This window comes from Choloepus didactylus, chromosome 5 (genome assembly GCF_015220235.1).
Source record: "Choloepus didactylus isolate mChoDid1 chromosome 5, mChoDid1.pri, whole genome shotgun sequence".
NCBI lineage: Eukaryota > Metazoa > Chordata > Mammalia > Pilosa > Megalonychidae > Choloepus > Choloepus didactylus.
In genome coordinates this window covers 53,097,528-53,112,372 of record NC_051311.1, presented here as the reverse complement: position 1 = coordinate 53,112,372, position 14,845 = coordinate 53,097,528, and the positions used below count along the sequence as shown (strand labels likewise).

At 39.7% G+C, this 14,845-nt stretch overlaps 1 protein-coding gene across 2 annotated transcripts in view; it reads right to left on the bottom strand.

The window, feature by feature from the left end:
* Positions 1 to 9,958: 9,958 nt before the first annotated feature.
* Positions 9,959 to 14,845, bottom strand: part of CREB3L2 (cAMP responsive element binding protein 3 like 2) — a 124,789-nt gene continuing 119,902 nt past the window's right edge. For both annotated transcript variants that reach the window (XM_037836079.1, XM_037836078.1), the window contains one exon: positions 9,959 to 14,696. Coding sequence is in view for 1 of the 2 variants with exons in the window: in XM_037836078.1 (XP_037692006.1) it covers positions 14,621 to 14,696 (76 nt within the window). In the remaining variant the exon portion in view is untranslated. The remainder of the gene's footprint in view (positions 14,697 to 14,845) is intronic.

Below are 14,845 nucleotides of genomic sequence, written 5' to 3'. Positions count from 1 at the left end.
AGACTGTAACTGTGTAACCAGATAAACCCCCTTTATAAAAGCCATTTCTGTTATTTTGCTTAACAGCAACACTAGCAAACCAGAACATCATTCTAAACTCACAATAACCCTATCAAGGTAAGTACCATTTTTATTCCCATTTTACACATGAAGGAACTGAAGTTGAGAGAGCCCTATCTGACTCCAGAATCTGGGTCTTAAATAGCTCTAAGATAATACTGTATCGCCAGGGCAGAATTCCACTGAGGAACATCTTAATTCATTGTAATTCCTTATGCTGAGCTAAACATTTCTTCTTTGCAACCTCTGTTTATGAATTCTAATCTGGCCCTTTTAATATGAATCTGTTGCTTCAAATGAATGACCCTCATACAACTAGGATTATAGGATGTTAGACCTGGACAAGGCCTCATAAATCAACCAGTGTCACCTTGCATTTTATAGATGGCAAAACAGAAGGCTAAAGTGGTAGAGATGTTCCAAAACTATATGATTAATGAATAGCCCAACTAGAACTGAAGCTAGAGCGCCTCTAAATTACAACCCAGTACTCATTCTGTAATACCTTTCCAAGACAGCATCTTTTCTTTTCCAAGATAAATAATTCAGTCTCCTTCTACTTTTTTGTATAGTGCAGGGTTCTCAGCTTCATGTTTTGCTCTAGTTTTACCTTCTTCTAGGCACATTCCAATTATCAATATTCTGCTTAAAATGTGGTACCTTGCCTTCATTTCTGGCAATATGGTACACTAGCTTCCCAAAGAAATTTCCCTTGATGTAAGTCATCCAGAGTTCTGGATAAAACATAGAAAACATCTTTTTTTCAAATGCATGTTTAAGCTGATTTAAAAGTTAGGAAAGCCTCAAAAGCCAGAAATAATAAGAAAGTTTGCCCTAGAGGTTTTTGCTGATTCCTTGTTAACCAGAAGTGGATGTTTAATGGGATCAGACAAGAAGAGATCCCTGAAGCACTGCATCCACAGTGAGAGACCTAGAAAAATCCAGCCCACAGAGGAAGTTGGTAGGGTTGGTTGCAGACTGTAGGCTTGGTAGGCAGTAAACTACTACTACTGTTACTACTACAGAATAGGAGGGGTAAAAGAAGAAGGAAGTCTCCACAAAAATTTTGTAAGATTTGGAGTCAGAATTCATACTATCTTTGTTACCTGGAGAACACAAATGAGAAACTTAGCTTAAAGTAGTGCCAAGCAGGTAAAGTCTTGGCATCTGGTGAAATGAGGTCAGGTTTTCTTTGGAGGAACACAGTTTAAATCTAGGACTCAGAATACTCCCCAGATAAAGTTTCAAAGAAGACAAGTTTGTAATCAAATATCACAAAACACATGAAGAGGCAAGGCATCGTGTGCAAGATTCCACAGAGAAATAAATTACCAAATCATCCTACAGATCTGCATATTATGGAAATATTAGTATAGAATATAAAATAATGTTTAAGATGTTTGAAAATAAGAGAAGTTATTGAAACTGTGATGGAAGAACATGACTATGAAAACAACTAACATTTTCTAAAAAAAAAAAACCAACCAATTAGAGCTTAAAAAAAAATAACTGAAATTAGAAATGTGATAGATTAAACAGCATGTAGTTGACTCAGAAATGTGCCATCAAGGAGAAACTTGCTGTCCAGCTGCAAAGAGTGTGGTCAGTAGACAGCCTCCACTTGTCATCTCCTTTAGGGTCTGCTCATCTATCAAGAACTGCCTTGCCCAGAGTCACTGGGGAAAGACAGATGATGGAGCAGGAAGCTCCAGGAACTGGTCCCTCCATTAAAACAACTATTGAATTGGCAAGAACTGTCTGAAGCAACTACTTTGGAACTCTGGCATGTAGTTGAACACATTCATCATCCAAGGACTGCTTGGTGAAGAAAGAGGCTGGTCAATTTCAATCAGTTTCAGTGTTTAGCACAGAGGCTACATCCTCCAACATCCAGCACCATGCAGGCATTGGTGGAGATGGTGGCCAGCATTCCTGGAGTGGCTTGCTGGTGCCATGGTGGGAAATAGGGACCTTGTTCTCCAAAACTCCAGGTTGTATGTTTTGCTCACAGCTTTTGATTGCTGAGGGGCCAGCACAGAGGCTGACCATCATTTCAAACCCCACCAGGCTGAAGCAGCTCACCTGTGGCATATGTTGAGGGGATTTAAAGAGACAAAATCCCCCTTCTTTTCCTTTTCTTATTGGATCCAGTCATTTAAGGAAATCTCTGTCAGGTCACTGGCTGACCACAAATATAATGGAAGAGATTTTAGTGACCACACACAACAAGGAATACTGTCTTTGAAAAAATAGTTTGGAAAAGTCACTAACAGAGGACTGCAGCCTTCATTAAGTACCTATAGGAATCTGGAAGGGGTGGAGAATCTGATTTCCAGAGTTACCACATTACAATACTCAAATGCACAGTTCTCAGCAAAAAATTACAGAACATACAAAGAAAAGGGAAAATTCAGCCTGGCAGGAAAAGAGAAAATTGACAGAAACCATCCCTGAGGAACCTCAGACACAAGAGTTCCTAGACAAAGATTTTTAATTAACTGTTTTAAATATGCTCAAAGAGCTGAAGAAAACCATGGACAAAAAACTGAAGGAAATCAGAATAATATATGAACAAGTAGGGACTAGCCATGAAAAGATAGAAATTATTTAAAAAGGAACCAACTAGAAATCCTGGATCTGAGAAGTACAGCAGCCAACGTCCCTAGGGTAGCCTGTGTCCAATGACTGAGGAAGGAGTGGATATAAAGATCTGAACTGTTTCAGCCCAATGTTGGAAAACTCTGGTAGGAAATGTTCACTTCAAAGACCCCTGCTGGATTGGTCAAAGCTTTGTTAGACCTGCACTGAAGTTTGGCTTCCCCCTTTGCCCAGTTCTGATCCTTCATCTTTCTTTTCGTAGGGGTTGGTACGTAATAAATAGCTTATACCCGAAACTCCATTTAGCATCTGCTTCCAGAGAATCCCATCAGTGACAAGCAGATTAGACACAATGGTAAAGAGACCTAGATATGAATAGGAATTAGAAAATAGATATGAAGTGAGGTACCTTAGGAAGAAGGAAAATGATCCCAGAAGGAAGTTCTTAGATGCAAGAAAAGAAATTATAAGCAAAGAAAATGATTAAAAATTTGACAATATAAAACAATAAAACGTCTACTTTGTGAGTTAAATAAAACAAGATACAACTAAAATATTGCACAGAAATGGAAGGGCTGTTTAGAATTAAGATTCTAAGATCCTTAAGTTGTTCAAAAGGAGAATAAATATACTAATTTTAGATGTTCAAATTAAATATGCATTAAAAGACTAAAATTAATGTGTTTAAAAAGAATAAAAACAGAGCGTTTTAAAACAATAGAAACCACGAGGTATCATTTTATTCCTATCAGACTGGCAAAAATTAAAATCTGATTAACACCAAGTGTTGGTATGCATGTTGGAAAACAGGAACACATGTAATGTTGATGGAGGTGTAAATTGATACAACCATTTTGATAAAAGCATGTTAGTAACTAAGAAACTTAACAACATGTATTTTAAAACATAGTACTCCAGAAATGAAATGGAATACCACATATGTAAATCAATTAATTCAGTGTGAGTGGGGCCCTTGCTTCTTATGACTCAAGGCAGATTCTAAGTCTGCACTCACTTTGGTCAGTCACATTCCAAAGTGTCAACACAAACTTCTAGATATACTGCTAAGCTAGATTCCCTTAATCTATTATTAGAAAGGTAAGTTTTTGTACCTAAATATAGGTATTCCCTATACCAAGTGCTCTGCCTCTATCTGTTACCACCCACTTCACGCTCTCAGTCTGCGTACATAACTTCCACAATCAGGTATCCAGAAAAGACAAAGAGAGTAAAGCTTACGAAGGATGTGTGCAATGCCATGTAGTTCTCATGGGAGCTCTCCCCTTTACCATATTATCTTCTCCCCTGTTGCCCCAGGACATGCTCAGCTTCTAATATGTTTTTGATCCCAGCTTGAAAAGCATTTTCAAATTTGTGTTGAAGGTTCCAGCTCTTTTAATAGCATATACTCCCTTAGATGTGCCAGATTATTTTACCCTTGTTTGTGCAAAAACTCAGAGACCTATGCCAGCTGAGGAACATCAGAGGAAGACGGAGTTTGGGCAGGGGAAAGAGAAACTTACTGTTCATCTTTGGAGTAGGTCTTTCATTTCATCATTAAGCAATAGTGGGATGAGCACAAGTGCTCAATTATCTTTTAAAATTCTAGGATGTTCTTGATGGAGATAATCAAAAGAGAACACACCTTTGGCCATCAGAGATGGAGGAAAGCAGAGGTGAGGCGTGGGATGAAAACAGGATTAAGTGAACTACACCCTGAATGATTAGACTTTCCCCAGTGCTATTCCCTACTGTCATCCCAGAATACACACACAAATTACATTCCCCAATCAGAGCCCTGAAACATCCGCCCTTTGAGCTAAATGGCCCCAGTTCTTCATATACTGCTAGCCTTTGGGAACCCCAGCAAAAAGCTAACCTGCCATCTTATCACCTTGCATTGAGACCCATTAGAGATTCACCCATGCAGAAAGAGCTTTCAGTCAGTTCATTTATACTCTTTGATGCATATGAGTGGACAGCAATATCCATTCAGACGTTTGAGGACTGTTGACAATATAAAAGAGGGAGATAAAAACAAACAGGGGAATTAAAGTGGAAACACATTTGGAAACAGAAACAAGTTTAAAAATATTGTGCTTAATATACATTTATATAAAAGCAGATGTTTCTTCTAAAAACCCAGAACAGATGCTATGAATAAGAAAAATTGGAGAAAGAAAAAAGAGCTTTCAAAATGAAAAAATGTATATATTTGAAAAACAAAATTTAAACAGAAGTACCGGAAGTTAAAGTAAAAGTAATTATACAAAAAAGAAGAAATAGAAAATGGGGAGAAAATTAAGGGATTAATCCAGTAATTCCAAAAATAAAGAGAGGAAAATAAACTATTCAAAAAATTTTCCCTGATCTGAGTCTTTGGAATAAATAGTCCAAAGCAGTAAACAAAAAAGACCCTCAATAAGGCAGATCTGTTTCATGACAACAGAAATACAGGAGGAAAAAGTCACACCAGAATAGCAAAAGAATTCTCAATGCCAGTTTTGAAAGCTAGAAGATTATAGGGTAATGCTTTTAAAATTCTAAGGGAGGATTTTCCTAGCCAAATATTCTAGACCCAACCAACTATTGAAGTGAAAAAGGAGAATAGAATATTTTGAGCCTTGCCAGAATTAAATAATAAAATATTTTACCACTAACAAACCTTTCCTTAGGCAGCTACTAGAATGTACTCTAGCTAAACAAGGGATTAAATCAAGAAAAGAGAAGACACACGGGGACTCCAGGAGAACAAAAAGGAGAAGGGATTTCCCAGTATAATAGTGAAGAGCAGTTCCATACGACAGTTGCACAATAAGTCTAAAAAGCAGACAGATTGAAGCGGGCAGTTGGAGGTATCTTAAAGGAGCATCTCTAAGAGAAATAGAACTTTGATAGATTAATTAATTTGAATATTGAAAACAAATTGATAGGCACTAAAGCAGATGTAACAGCTGAATACACACACACACACATAACTAAATGGAAAAATGAGACAATTATTAATCCTAGGAAAGACAAAAAGTTATACAAGGAAATATAATCCTAACATAAAACATGGCACAACGGATGTGGGAACCCCAGGCCCCCAAATGTCTTGAAGACTGCACACAGCAGTTTGCTTGACCTAGGACAGTTAATGTTTGACCTATTCTTGTAACATCTGTGCTAAATGTAATCTATAACTACCTCCTCCCTGGGACTCCCTGAGATACTATCTACAAGATAATCTATAATCCTCCCCTCCTCCCTGTTGATTACAATCCCTCCCTCCCTATACTGCAAGTCTGCCTTATATGCTCATACCCATTGGAATGTCGAGCCCTGTAACCAGCTTATTGAGCCCCCTCAAATTGTGGAGTATTTTCATGTTGAGCTCTGAATCTGCCACCATTCAGAGCAGCTCCTGAATCCATACAGAGAAGCTCCTGAATTCAGGGCAACGTGACTCAACTTTCCACCCTGTTGGTAAGCCCCACAATAAAGGCTCATGTCTCAGAATGTGTCCAGTGCTTTCTTTAGTCCTTTGGCAACAAAAGCTCTCTTGGGCCATGAGAGCAGAAAACAACATTTACATAGTCATATTAATGTACATAATATATTAATATAACATTAATTAATAAAACATTTATAGTTATATTAACATAAACTCTATTGGGAAAATAGGGAAAGAGAAGTGCATATATTGAGGGTGGTAGATTCTTATACTGTATACCATAGCAAGAGATAATGATAACTGTTTAAAATTGATATATCAAGCATTAGCACCATAATCCTACTATTTATAAATATAGAGGTAAATAGAAGAAGAAATTGAAATTGGTTACCTCCAAGGAGTAAGAGTAGTATATGGAAAAGGGATAGAGCAATGGACTTGTTTCTCAAAAAAGCTTTATTAGTACTGTAATTTTTATAGCTAGGCACAATATCACGACAGTAAAATTTTCAAAAATTTAATTGTATTGTAGGAAAATTTTGTCATTGGTTCCAAAGGCACTCTTTCTGCCTCTTTCTTTTCCCTGATTATGCCATACATGTACTCCCTAACTACAACCCACGTTCCCCACAAAACACCTCACAGTTCCACTTACAACCCCAGTCAAGGACTGCTTGTGGAGTAGGATTACATGGAGTTTTATATATGCTATGTTACAAATACTTTTTAGACTATATTTTCTTTTCTGCATTCATTTTGATTTTAACTATCTCAAACCATGATGAAAAGATATATCAACCATTAAAAGTATTTAAACAAAACTAAATAAAGAAAAGGAACATTTTGGGAATATAGAGCACTTTTTTCTATCCCAGTGATCTCTAAAAAATGTCGGTGACTTATACTCTACCTTTTTGATTTGAACCAGCCTAGGCACATGGCACTCCTCATGCACACATCATGAAATTGAACTTGCCATCTGTTCTGAGTGTAAGTGGGGAGGACATTAGTTATGAACACTCCGGCAGCCTGATTCCCAAATACTTTTCACATAAGAAACATTAAACATTTTGAAACAGACTTCTTGGAGAACAGCACCACAGCTTCTCTGCCAGCTTTCATGGTATTCCTCAATGGTTATTTTGGGCTTTATCTAAAAACAACAACACAGAAGGAGGAGGAGAACATGTGGGCTCCTCATGGGGCCAGAACTCTTTAAAATTGCCAAAAGATATAGCAACAGCTGTGCCCATTGGAAGACAACATCAACTTGTGCAACTGCCCAGGCTCATGAAATGATGAAGGATTGAATGCAATCAGCCCCTCAAATGATTACCTAGATTATTTTGCAAGGAATGACTGAGATGAGCCACAGTCCTTCCTTTTCTTCTCTCTATAGAGATGGAAGTACATTATGTGTCCCAAATCCAGGGTTAAAACTCAATCCTGAGAATACTAAGGAAAAAAGGATTGCAGCGGCTTCTTGTAAAATAGGTTCACTTTCGTGGCTGTACACAACCCCACATGTTTGGAGGAGACCTGTTTGACTTGGACGGCTTGAGTGCCATTTGCCCAGATGAGGCATAGCCAATGGAAATGGTACTGGGGTGGGAATCAGGACAGCTGCTTCCTGACTCTGCTCTGCAGCTCACTCACTAATGTGGAATCTAAAATGGGGAGCCATTCCTGTCTCTATGGCCCCAATTTCTTCAGTTGAAAAACAAGGATTGTCAATAATGAATGCACCACCTTTCTCCTAGATGAGCAACAGGTATGTTAGATAACATGTGAAAGAGCTTTATGTAAGGCACAATGTCTTAGAGAAGTGGGGTCAATAACATGGTTTTTTAAATATAATTTTTGAGATTAATGATGGCTTATTTATGGAACTGGAAAGAACAGACCCCAGATTTCAATGTTTTCTTCCTGACTTTTCAAAGCTCAGGGCAAAGAAGGGCAACCAGTGTGCATACTCTATAGCTCATGGTGCAGCTACTTCCCTACTAAGGCTTCTCATTCCTTGCCTCTCAGGATGAAACTAAGCCCCTCCTAGTCCACCCACCTCTCCATCACCTAGTCCAACCTACCACCAATACAGTATCTTCTCACCTATTCTTTTTCCTGTGACTCCCAGAAAGTCAGTCACTATCTAACCTAGAGGCAAATAAGGACCAAGCAGATAACCTAAATGGGCATGGACAATAGTGGCCAATAGGGATATCTTTGCCATCTAAGGGGTCATCACTACAAAGCCCCTGAAGTTGCCAGGACTTCCAATATTTCAAGAGAAGATGGAAATTTGGAGTTTTATAAGAAATCTTCAAATGCTGGAATGTTAGCCAATGATTTTTAAATGTCTGAACCATCATGGAACCAAACCAGAAACATTTGTGCATGGGCTGAAGGTTTGCAAACTCTAATCTAGGCTAACCTCTGTATTTTTACAAATAAAAACCCTCAAGTCCTCAACTGTAAAAGGAGGTAATTATGTATCCTCCATAAAGTTTTGGGGGGAATTAAATAAGGTCATAGATAATATTTGAAAATCACCTAGTACATAAAAGGCATTTAAAGTTAGCAAGTTAATGATATAACAGTAACAAGAACCCATAAACTCATGTCTTCCAGTGTGGATTTTCCCCACCGTATCGCAATGTTTCCTTGCCTCTTTAGCTCTCATATTCAGAGATACCAGGTATGATTTATCCTGAAATCAGAGCACAGGGTGAGATCTTTAGACACCTATTTTCCCTCCTTTGCCATGAACAAGCCCCGTGACCACCCTTTATAAGTCTCACTTTTCTTCTCGGGAACAAGATAACAATGAATGTAAAATGAGATAATAAGTCTATCTTATCTTACCCTAAATCGTGGTGGACCCATCCATGAACCCAGGGATGCCCACGATTCTGTGATCAGCCTCTGATTTAACAGTTCAATACCCAAAGAATATTTTCAAATCGGTGAGCATTTGCCCCCTCCCCACATTTCCCCACGTCATTGGAAAGATGTCAGCACTGTCAGGGAGGAGACTTCCATACCAGGATCCCCGTATAAGAAAGAAAGGGGAGGAAGTGTTACTAGAAGCTCACCCTGGGGAAAGAGGCCCCTTGCATAGGAAAAGAAGAAAAGGTCAAGATGTTCAGAGGGGAAAGGAAGCAGGGGATCAATGCACCCTCGAATCATATCTGGGGTGAGGCATGCTCCTAAATTTAAAAAAAAAAAAAAAAAAAAAATTATTTTCAGGCAAGCACAGAACATGGCCTTAGTTTCTAACATCCCCGGGCACTCTGTCTGAGGCTAAATGTAGCCCCCACTCTGAATGGAAAAAATTAAATTTGAATCCAGAGATTGCAATGGAATGAATGAAGATTGTTCTGCTTGAGTGCATTGACCTTTATCAACCATTTCATCAGAATTTCTGAAGCATGAATCTGTGTTGGGCATCCTCTGCAACTGTTACATGAAGAAGGATTCATTTCTTTCTGGCACAAGTCCAAAGCATCATTCTCAAACATACAGAGTTGAGGACAGCAAAATCAAATCCAGAGAGTTTTGAAATCCAGTTAGGTAATAGTTGTAGGAGACAACAAAAAATAGCAGTCAGGCTGCATAAATCCCTAGAGAATACCAGTGTATTTTCATTCCTGTTGCTGACTAAAAAAACAATTACATTTCTCAATATTCCTCAGACTGAGAGTTGGATTCAAGTACTATACAACATTCAAATTACTGGTTTGAGGCTCGTTTTTCAGTTCAACGACTAAACAATAAGGCACACATACAAGAACCCATGCTCGTAAAAAAAAGCAAAGTGCATTTATAATCAGATTAAAGCAGGATTTTAAAGACTGGGCAACACTGTACTCTTTAAGAAAAAATATTTATTTGCAAGAAATGGAAATACAAATGCATAATAATTTCAATTTATTATTTTTTCTCCCTAACTACGTATGAGTCCTACAAAGCATTTTTTCTTTTGGTATTTATTCAGCTACAATAAAGAATAAAGAGCCATAAAAAACAATTAGCACAATAGGATAATAGACTCACAATATGTTGAGATTTACACACTGCTTCTCTATATAACCTGTTACAAAAGAAGAGGGGAGAGCCCAGCCTGTCAGCATAGACCATAAAGCTCAAGGTTGATTCTAGTCCAGGAAACATTAGGCATTGTTTAAAAAGGGTCACTCACATTGTCCAAGAGGGCTGGTGTTCTTCATAGACTCGTGAAATATTTCATCTGAGTAGTATAGACCATAGGTCCATGGTGCAGAAAGTTCATGTTCTCAAAGAGCTGGTGAGCAAAGGATGAGAGCAGAAAAATAGGCAGGGAGCTGAAACTCTTGGTTTCCCTTTTCCAGGATGCAAAGCCTGCTAGCTGGAATTCACAGAAGACTGGATGAAGAAGACTGGAGATGAACATCTGTGGGACATCTCCAGCATGAGACAAGGAACCGAACTATCTAACAGTGGGGCCATCACAGGGGGCAGACACTATGTTTCCTGCCCAGAGAACTTTAAAAGTTTACAGTGTATTCACAGAAAGGAATCGCTCAGTCTAATCCACAGATCGTGGCACTTCTCACAACATACAGCTGTTTATCATCCCCCGGTAAACCAGGCCGTGGGAGAGGAGTCACCCTTGTTTCCTGTATCTCTATACAATTAAAGGACTTGAAACATATTTAGCACAGCATCTGATAATCTAGTAAGTTATCAAAAAATATAATTTCCCTTCCTTCTAGAAACCAAGACAAAACAAGCATTCCTGAATTTTACATTGCCCCAAATAACAAAACCAAACAAAACAGCACCCTGGTTTCTTCCTGTAGTATGTGCTGACCCTTTGAGCATTCGTCTTCAAATGCGCAGGTTCCTTTGCACTGAGGAAAATGTTCTGCCACGAGGTTATAATACCCTTAATCCAGGATGGCTGCTTTTGATTTGATTGCACCCCTACAAAATGGGATTTTCCTGATGGAAATAACCCTATTTCTTTTTTCCTGATGTGCAAATCTGAGAGTGGCTCACTTTCAGGAAACCATTTTTGAGCCTATGGAAAAAGTTCCTTTTCCCCACAGTTACTTCAGTCTAATACTAAGGCTACAGATAAAATCTCCACAGTCAAGGGATTCCTCAGTCAATCTAGATTTATATAGAAGGCACAGCTAAGGCACCAGCAGGTATCTTTAAGACAAGGGAGGAATTCAAAGAGATTCGGGGAGGAAAAATCGGGGGATTATTTATTTGGTTTGTAAATAAGCTGAACTAAAACCTGCTTTCATGATCTACAAATTATGTCTCCAAATAAAAATTCTTTACGTTAATAAAAAAGTTATTTAATTTTGCCTACACTGGTATCAGGCTCCATCCCCAACTCCTGCCAAAAGGGAACAACCTCGTTCAGCTGTCAGATTTTTATATAATACTCTCTTTATGTGAGAAAGACTCCAGAGTCCAAGCACTTCACAGAAATTCTTTCTTAAAACTGGGCATTGGTGCCTTTAATTTACAATATCCATTTCTAAGTGCAAAGTTGAAACGTGTGAAAAGAACTACCTTGGGGGGCCTGGGTTACTCAGTGAAAAATTATTGGTTCTCTGCATTTTTGTAAGACATCTCCTTAATTAACCTAATCAAGAAAGGGAGGAAGAAAAGCTTTTTACATGATGAAAAATATAATTAACATGCCATATTTATTTTTTTGTGTGATTCATGGTTGCTCTCATAGACTCATACTTTTCAAAACTTAAGTCCAGAAGCCAATATCTGCCACTATTTGAAATCTTCAGACCTAACCATGTATTACTGATTGGTCTTTGATCTTTGATATTCTGGTCTTAACACTTGAACAGAAAAAGTGCACATTTCCATTAATCATTTAGAACCAATCTGTTGTTATCCATCTCTTTTGTCTTCATGTGCCTGTTAGGTCCTCCTAAAGGGATAACTTTAGTTCCCTTTACTCACCCAAGCAAGGAGTAGAGGGCAGAGATTTTTCTCAAATAGCAACAATGTTGGTTTTTGGAACACTGTCAAAAGGGCCATTGGAGCTCTCAGGCTGTTGTCCCATGTTACTAGATATAGAAGCAATTCTGGAAGGATAATTCCCTGGAGATAAAACCCTGATGCTTGGAGATCTGGAGACAGTGATGTCAAGCAAGGGTGTAGTAGGGCAGAAAATCCTCAAGGCACTAAGGACAAGAGACTAGAAGTTGTCTGTGCTTTTTTTCTCCCTCTAGTCAGACTAGCAGATTTTCCATTCTGGCTACATCGAGGTTCAGTTTAAAAACCCAATCTGGTTCAGTTTTGGCTTGTGGAAAAGCTGACCCATTCTTGTACCTCTGCCCTTAAATGTGAAACCCTTCCTTTTTCATCACCCAAATACTACTTGCTTTAATTCCTTCTTTCCACCTTTTCTATGGCCCCACAGGCTGGCTCCTGCCTGATATTTGCATGAAATTTTAAAGAGAAGGATGAGTCAGCAGTGGCCCAGGATAACCAGACAGCATCCAGGCCCCAGAAGATCCAGAGCAGGGGAGAGTGGAGCGGAAGCATCAGAAGCAGGGGGCATACTACCAACTCCTGCCTACACAGCTCAGATGGTCCCAGCCCTCCCTGGCCACTACAAATGACAGTGATAAACATCACAACTGCAGGGCTGTCAGGACCATTACAGTCCCAATCCACCTTTTACACACTGCCAGAAAGATGAACTTGGCCATTCTCCAGTCTGAACACTCCCTGTCACAACAGGGAGAGAGGGGACTTGCTCACTGTAAACCCTACATGTACCTGGGCACACAAAGCAAGAATCCGCTTATGAAGTATGATGGCAAATGCTAATGGCACCAAATCCTGTTACCTGTTATGGAATCAAAGGCCCATGTGTGGGTTCAATCCCTCTTAAGTACAGACTCGTCAGCAATAATGCAGACAGCTGAGATAGAGAACGAGAAGCGAGAACAGCGCTAAAGGCCCCTCGGCTGCTACTACTAATAAAATACAAAATGTAAGTAAATGTCCTTACACAAAATCTTTTACAAGCTGGGGAAAAAGAAAAACACTTAAGGGGAGTTTTCTACATTATACAATAAAAAGGCAATTTCCATTTCTTATTTGTATGAAAGAAGAAAGATTTTTTTTTAAACTACAAAAGTTATTTTTAATCATTAAAAATAATAATAAAAGGAGGATGGTGGGTTAGGTTGTATCTCTTTGGAGTGAGCTGCAAAGTAACCAAACCTGATTATAAAAAGGTAAGAATGTGAATATACAAATGTCTTCTATCCCAACCCCAGGAATGGGCCTCAGGTCCATCCCCCTTGTTGAGGCAAGAGAAGAGAAAGGTAAAGCAGGAGTGGGGTGGGTGAGGGGAGGAGAAGGGAAGGAGGATGCCAGGAGCAGGTATGGAAAGACAAGCCAGCAAGGTTGTCTGAAATACCTGTTGTCAGGCCCAGGACCTCCCTTCTCTGTTATGGGGAACAGGATAGAAAAAATATGTGGCCACAGAGCCACAGATCTGAGCAAGGAAGTGCTCCATCTTTACCTCTGAGTTCACCCTAAAGGGAGACAAATGCTTCAGGGGATGTCTTGACCATAATCTTGTAAAGACCTCCAGTAAAAAAGAAAAGGAAATAAAACATGGTCAGGAAAGAGTGCAGACCCCAGAGCCTATTGTGCCCTCTCAGCTACAAAGGTCAACAGAAGACTTCGCTAGCTTGGAGGGAGGCACCGAATCTCTTCAGTGTGGTTGCTAGTGGGAAACCTCAGAAAGCTAATAAATACTATTTACAAATGGGGAGGAGAAGCCGGGGAGGCAGAACTATGGGGATGTGGAAAAACAGGTGATGGGGGAGTCCTACAAGCAACAAGATGGGATTGGTTCGCCTGGAGTAGAAAAGCCTGATTCCTTCAGGCATTGCACTTGCGGCCTGAGAATGCAAAGAGGAAGCCCTCACCTGCCAGTCAGTGCAGGGAGGGCAATCCAGGGGGGGCTCAAAGGGGGGAGAGTGGAAGGGGGGATGCTGATTCATGGCCAAAACTGGGCATTCACAACGGACAGCCAAGTGTGAGGAAGGGAGGACATCAGTCAGTGCTTCGCCAGATCCCAACAGGCATCCTCGGTTTTTCTGGCTGAAGTTGGGGGTCTCAAATGAACAAGCGCTTAATCTTCCTCAAAGAAGTGGGCACACCTGACAGGTGAGAATCAGGCAGTATCCTTTTGGCACCATTGGTGGAAACAAGCCTGCTCGTCCCACCCCGAGCCCTAAAATAATTTCCTATGGCAGTAAGAGAAAGGGAGCGAGACATGCCAGGCTCCCCTCTGCACGGGAGGGGATGGAAATGGAGAGGAGGATGCTCTCTCGCTGCAGGAAGAAATCCCAGGCTCTCTTCCCATCCAAACCCACTACTTGTCTTCATCAAGATTGGGTAGCAAAAAGGAAAGGCTTATGACCAAGGTGGTGTGGGGATGTATAAGTGGAGTTAAGAAAAAGGAGGAGGGTGGATAGAGCCTCTTTAAAAAGTGGCATTCACTCTTCTGTCGAGTTCTACAACTTTTAGTGTTTCGTTCCCCTCCAGTTTGGAGCTGACCCTGTGAAGGCATAGAAAGGAAAATAAGCATTAGCCACTAACTGTAAAGTACAATTCCCAGGCTTTGTAATATGATATAATCATTCTGTTATTGCAACTTCATGGGCTGGCCCAAACATCTTTCTTGTCCTTTTCCCTCCTAATAGCAAT